Source organism: Quercus suber, unplaced genomic scaffold (genome assembly GCF_002906115.3).
Source record: "Quercus suber isolate HL8 unplaced genomic scaffold, Cork oak 2.0 scaffold_91, whole genome shotgun sequence".
In the NCBI taxonomy this organism is placed as follows: domain Eukaryota; kingdom Viridiplantae; phylum Streptophyta; class Magnoliopsida; order Fagales; family Fagaceae; genus Quercus; species Quercus suber.
Window position 1 is genome coordinate 1,075,602 of NW_027069556.1, and position 6,348 is coordinate 1,081,949.

General features: G+C 35.4%; 1 protein-coding gene across 1 annotated transcript; it reads right to left on the reverse strand.

Moving 5' to 3' along the window:
* Positions 1-704: 704 nt before the first annotated feature.
* LOC111994529 (phosphoinositide phospholipase C 4) lies at positions 705-6,011 on the reverse strand. The gene is made up of 9 exons (XM_024026419.2): positions 5,425-6,011; positions 4,404-4,603; positions 3,401-3,536; positions 3,083-3,316; positions 2,763-2,980; positions 2,522-2,639; positions 1,660-1,812; positions 1,483-1,569; positions 705-1,221 (listed from the first exon to the last, which is right to left on the reverse strand). Exons 1-9 carry the CDS (start codon positions 5,743-5,745, stop codon positions 928-930), a joined length of 1,761 nt encoding a protein of 586 aa, XP_023882187.1. The 5' UTR covers positions 5,746-6,011; the 3' UTR covers positions 705-927.
* Between the last annotated feature and the right edge of the window lie 337 nt (positions 6,012-6,348).

The following is a 6,348-nucleotide window of genomic DNA, read 5'->3' on the forward strand; positions in this document are numbered from 1 at the left end:
CAGTTTGGAACAAATAGAATCTAGTCTACTCCTACATAATGCCTTTGGAAAATGATAGCAATGGCTCCACTTAGAATCTTGTTTCTCACAAAATGATAATCTATTTCAATGTGTCTGGTCCTTTCATGGAACACATGTTTGGATAATGACTTGATTATAGTGGGATAGGACATAGGATAAGGTACTATAAAGCAAAACTTTGGAAGAAAGTTTTGTAAAAGCAAGTTAGTTCTGTAGCAGTATGTGCCGTCCCCTTGTGTTCTGCTTCTGCGCTAGACCGAGCAACTATATTTGCTTCTTACATTTCCATTTTGCATGCCAATATCCCATGGACCTTCTATTCGAAGATGATCTTGCCTAGTCTGCATTCTTAGATAACAGTCCTAAAATCAATCATTACTTGTATATTGGAGAGGTGTTTACAATAGGATGGAGAACATTCTGATTGTTTGTATAGCTAAAAATGACACCTCACCAGGGACACCTTATAACTGGAATATTTCACTCTTTTTAGAAGAGTATCGTTCATACAACACAAGACTACAACATAATGTTCTCTCTTTAACTGTTTAACATACAAATACATATGTACTACAATTTGATCCATTTGATCTTCGCATTTAAAAGTTCATGTATTGAATACTCCACCTGTGGTCGGAACCAGTCCCTATGTGCATAATTGTGAATAAGCACAAACATAAGACTTTCGACGCAATAGGTCATATATACAATTTTAATTGAAGAACCCAAAAATCAAGTGGATGCTTAAATCCACAAATCAATTACAGTGGTTAAGAATAACAGCTTTACAAGCACCACAAAGGGAGAGAGATTAAAACTTACATGACAATAACAATTAACAAAAAACATTGGATAGTGGGAGAAATCAACCAAAGTAAATACACAAAAAAAAAAAAAAAACCTAGCTCAGATAAACTCAAATCGAATAAGTAGCCTCACTGAGTTGTACTTCTCTCCTTTACGGTCAAAAAGGGGGATTGCACGGATCCCTGGCCTTAATTCCCAAACTGGCAAACAAGTTTGGCCAGCAAAATCATCATTCCCAGAAATGTCATGCTCATTAACTTCAACTCGAAGCAAAGCTAGTTCAGGAACCGTCAATGGAAATATAAATTCTTCATCCCAAACAGGAGACCAATCATCTTGTTTTGTCTTTGTTTCCTTCATTACCTTATCGGCTGGCACTCCTGCTATGCCAACCTGTTGTACAAAGTAACTTTGATAAATTCATGCCAAGTAGTATATAGAAAAAATCCTCAGAGCTTAGAAACTACCGTGCATGTTACATTTTGCATATATTGCAAGATTAAGGTTTGGGATTACTTTGGAATAATGTTTTTCAACATCAAAATGTTGCTATATTCTACAAATCATTAGAAAATATACCTTATGCAATAAATTGAAGATCTTAGGATGCGGTAGATTAATATTTTATCAGGCAGATAAGGCACACAAACTTACCCTCGTGTAAAAATCTGGGGGTGAAAACGAATCGAAGTGTGTTTGTGTAAAATCCAAATGCCACCCGTCTCCCATATAAACCTTCACCTGTCAGGTAACATGATGAGTCATGAGAAAAAAGAATAAGTTAGTTATCAAGAGAATGCAGAACTAGCTTTACTTTGACAATGTGCTCACCCTTAAAGTCTTCTTCACTTGCAATTTTGCTTTGGGATCAAACACTGAATTATCTGGACCCAATTTCATTAAAAAATCAGGCTTCTTCACATAACCACAACCTCCATTGGATCTAAACATCCCATGCATCAACCAAAGATATTTACCATATCCCTGCAATTGGACCAAAGTCAGCCTTACTAGGGCAATAGAAAATATATCCAACAAGTACCAAACTATGTTATAACCACTGTTAGCATGTAACTTTTTCCCTTTTGGAATTATTTTGTCCTTGAGTGTTCCAACCACTTCAATGACTAACATATGATGCTAGTCATTTTAAAAGTGATCTCCTCCCTCCACCCATTTCTCTATTTTAAAATGGATCTTTTATTGAGTTGAGTTAAAGTTTAGGTAAAACTTCAATTCCTTTAAAGTGGTTACTGCCATTCTTCATTAATGACATGACAAAATTACAGACAAGATACTAAGTGTATTCTGACAATTAAAGATGATCTTTAGATACAAGCATATGAGAGAAAAAAAAAATTTCCCATCTGTTTACCTTAATCGTTCACGTTAGGGAAATTCTGCTAACCAGAGAAGATTTGAGAATGGGGGAAGTGAGGAAAAACTTTACCAAGACACTTAAATGTTATAAGGAACAGAAAATTTCTTAAGAGGAATTTCAATTCATGATAAAACTCAATATCTTGCTCCAATCTAACCACAGGCAACCTTTTCATTTTTCTTAATGCTTATAATAGTATAGCACAACATTAACAAACACGGAAGTGAGGAATGAAACAAAATTTAAACATCTAAACACATTAAGCTAAAATGAATAGTAATAAAAACTTTGGTGCATCAAATTGTACCAGACCTGCATATTAAATGCAACCATTTGAGCTCCATGCATCCAACCAATTAGTGGGTTGTAGTTGGAGGAGTTAAGGCGAGTACCCTTTGGGTACACCCTTAAGATATTTCTTTGAGTAAATCTATAGATGGGAATTGAAAGCATCAGTGTCACTCAGTTAGAAAACTTGGTAGAAACTAAAAAAACTAGCAGAGATTGTCAAAATATTATTTCAAAAGTCTTGTGCTAGAAAATTGATTAGTACCTAATAACATCCGTTCCATGAGATAAAGTAGCCTTTTCAAGTGCTTGTTCACTCAAACTAAGGCGTCTAACTTTCTCAAGTTCAACTTTTAATGCCTCCTTTAGACCACCCTTGGGTTTTCCAGCATGAATAGCAATTAGACTCTTGTATGTACATACTCCTGGTGGACGTGATTCACAGTCATCATTATCCTCATCAGGACTTGAATCACTACCACTCTGCAAGCCAATAGAGCAAGATTTATAAAATTAAAAACCTAATAGGTGGGCTACTAGGCAGAAATGAAGTTCAGATGTGGTAAATTTCATTTTTTAGCACACCGTATCAACTTCTTGATCAGTTGTGAGGTCTGATGGTGCCTTAGCCCAAGCATCTTCATCAGAATCATTTTCTTCATGTGGCTTATTTCCCTTTTCACTTTTAGCTTTCATGTATTCCTTTGGAGGTTTGGTTGAAATAATAATCCGATATTTCAGTTCTTCTGGCGAATGGAACTCTTTTAAACGTTCAGGTTGAGGATAGAACAACATATCTTCAAATGTTTGCGTGATCAGCTAAAACATAAAAATGCAATTGTTAGACTATGATTCTAAACAAGGAGGGTGGTTATAGTTAATAGAAGATATTGAAAAAATAACCTGGGCTACTTTAGCCTGGAGATCTGGGGTAAGGTGGTCTTCAAGAGTGATTATGACAGGGTATGGTGATGCAGAAAAGGCATGCTCTCTAATGGATTTCAAGCATTCAATAATTTCCACTGGAGTAGTCAGGGTCCTACATTTATAAATGCACCCTTTAAACAAAATCCAGGCATGATTTGAAATTATATAAGAAAAAATCCAAAAAAAAAATGGAACAAGGAATGGAGTTAACTCAAATTTCAAGAAAATGCACTTAATCAAAGAAAAAAGAAAAAGAAAAGAACAGATAAAAGGCGAATGGTCATCGATTCTCTCATTTGCACATTATGTTAATATTATTGCAAGAAAGCTATGAACATGACTTCGCTATTACTGGTCCCAAGTCTAGTTAGCAGTGGTAGCTGTTTTTAAATAGTATATAAGATTTCTTTAGATAATCAATTAAGAAAAGCAACCTTATATGCACTAGTATAAAGGATCTATTATAGCACCTTCATAGTTGGCCAGGGTAGGGATCAACTAAACCAAGATACTTGACAAGGATTTACAAACCATTTCTCAAAAACATAGCAGATTTCCATAAATTTCAACAGGCTTCTCAGTCTCCTCTAACCAATTTTAATGATGACTTTCTGAATCCTCCAACCCCAAGAAAAGTTACTCCTACATCTACTCTCTAAGGCTTCCCTAGGCTGAAATGACTCGAATGATAACTTTCAACCACCATGACTGCTTTAAAACTGCACTTAACTGGCTAAAACTGATCAAAGTGCAACCCATAACAATTGGAATCGGATACAACTTTACCAAGTTGAATCTCCAATGACAGTGTACATCCAAAATGTCAAATCAAACGCCGTTCAGTTTCACTGTCAACCAATCTTGGAGAAAGAGAATGCATAATGGTTTAAAGGGGAAATCTTGTACAATTTTGACATCTCAGGGATAATCAAAAGTGACACAATCTAATAAATTCAGAGCTAGGATATAATTCACATACCATCCATGGTAAACATGAACACCATGAGTCGCATCATCACTTGGCCATATATCAAGCTCCACTACTCTTACACCTCTCTTCAATGCCTTTATTATTGGGACAACACTACAGTCGCTATTGATTTGGTTACCAGTCAGGTATGAATTATGACCAGTATAGGTGAAATAATGAGACAATGGGGCAGTCATATCCTGGTAAACCTGAAAGGAAATATATATCAAGTGTCAAACAATGATTGCCTTGATAATAAGTTAAACTTGTTCTGGATCTCATACTAAATAACAGGACTAAAGAACGGAAATTGGAAAGAAAAGGCCACAATGGTGTAACTTTATTGGTCTTTCTGTTGTTAAAGCAAGAGAAGGGATTGCATAGAATAGGACAAACTGAAGTACATCCTCACTTATAAATTATAATCCCAAACATCAACAACCTTACGTAAATTTCATTTCCTCATTTTCTGATTACACTGTACATTGAATTATGGCTTCTTTAAATGTCAAATACCCAAGCGACTTCGTTAAAAACACTAAATCTTAAATCTCAAATTCTTATCAAATTAAGTATCCTAACTCATTATCTTATTAGAGGGCAATCTATAGCTATAAGCTTTTGCATCATATACACTCATAAATTGCCGTCTGAATTTGGTCCTCAGAGCATACTCAAGTAGAAAATTGACTACAAACTGAATAAATCATTGAGACGCACTTCCCAAATTGCTTAAATTGAACTCTTCTATGTGACCACCTCTTCCTCATCAATGTCATGATCTCTTTCCTATATTTGGCAACTGAGAAAACAGAGGAAATCGTATTCTTTTTCTTCCAAAAAAAGTAAAAAAGTTTGAAAATTTATTTATCAAGAATGGAAAACTTAACTATCCCATATGATCAAATTACTAAACTAATCTCTTTACATGACACATTTTCGCAAAATCCAAGTTCTTTTCCATCAACAACTCTGACTCAAATGAACAAAACAGAGAAACGAGAAGCAGAAATGATAAAAGAAGTAGTACCTGATCTCCAATAGGGGGATTAAGGTCAGGAGAGAACAAGTAACGGTGAAGATCATCAAGGGTGAGAGTGTATTTCTTGGTGTGCTTGGTGCCAACAGAGTAGCGCTTTTGCAAGAGCTGCTCTACGATCTGGCCGGCGTCTGAGATGGATGCGCCGCTCTCGCCTTGAAACTCAACCAAGAAGCGAGTCAGCTGCTCCACTGTCATCTGGTTCCCACCTTCTGTGTACTTCTTAAAAGCTTCCCTCACTTCTTGTGGTGGACCTGTCTCTTTGACCTTGTATTTCCTCTTAAAACACATACAAATCCTATACGTCCCCATATCTATCTCTCTGACTCTGAAACTCAAAAGAGGTCAGAGCAGCCTGAGAGGTTTGTGAAATGTGTTTGTGCTTTGTGAGACTAAAAATTTTATAGGAGTTTGGGTTTTAATGGAGTAGTTATGAACTGTCTGTCTGTAACTCTGTGTTTCTTTCTTTCTGGTGTCTTTTTGTTTTCTTGTTGGATGTGATTCTTAAATATTGTTTAATGGTACGTTGTAAGGTTTTCACACACACAACGCTTTACCTTGGGGACGGCTTTTCACTTTTTTTAATTGCCATCATGTTCCTGGGGATAATGAACATCAATTATGATTATTATTTATTAATATCTTAGTATTTTAAGGGTGATTATATCGAGGTTTTATTATTATTTTATTTTTTTAAGGTTGTTGATAGTGATGATCCGCGTTTCATAGTCAACCTGTTCACATACTTTACATATAATATATATATACACTATAATACTAGTTTTTTGTTTGTTTGTTTTGAGAGACAACTATAATACTATAATACTAGTTGATGAATAGCCATATTGTTCATCTCTCCCTCGTTTTGTTTGGAAACTAGATTTTGATTTTGATTTCTGGAAAGAAACTACGGAA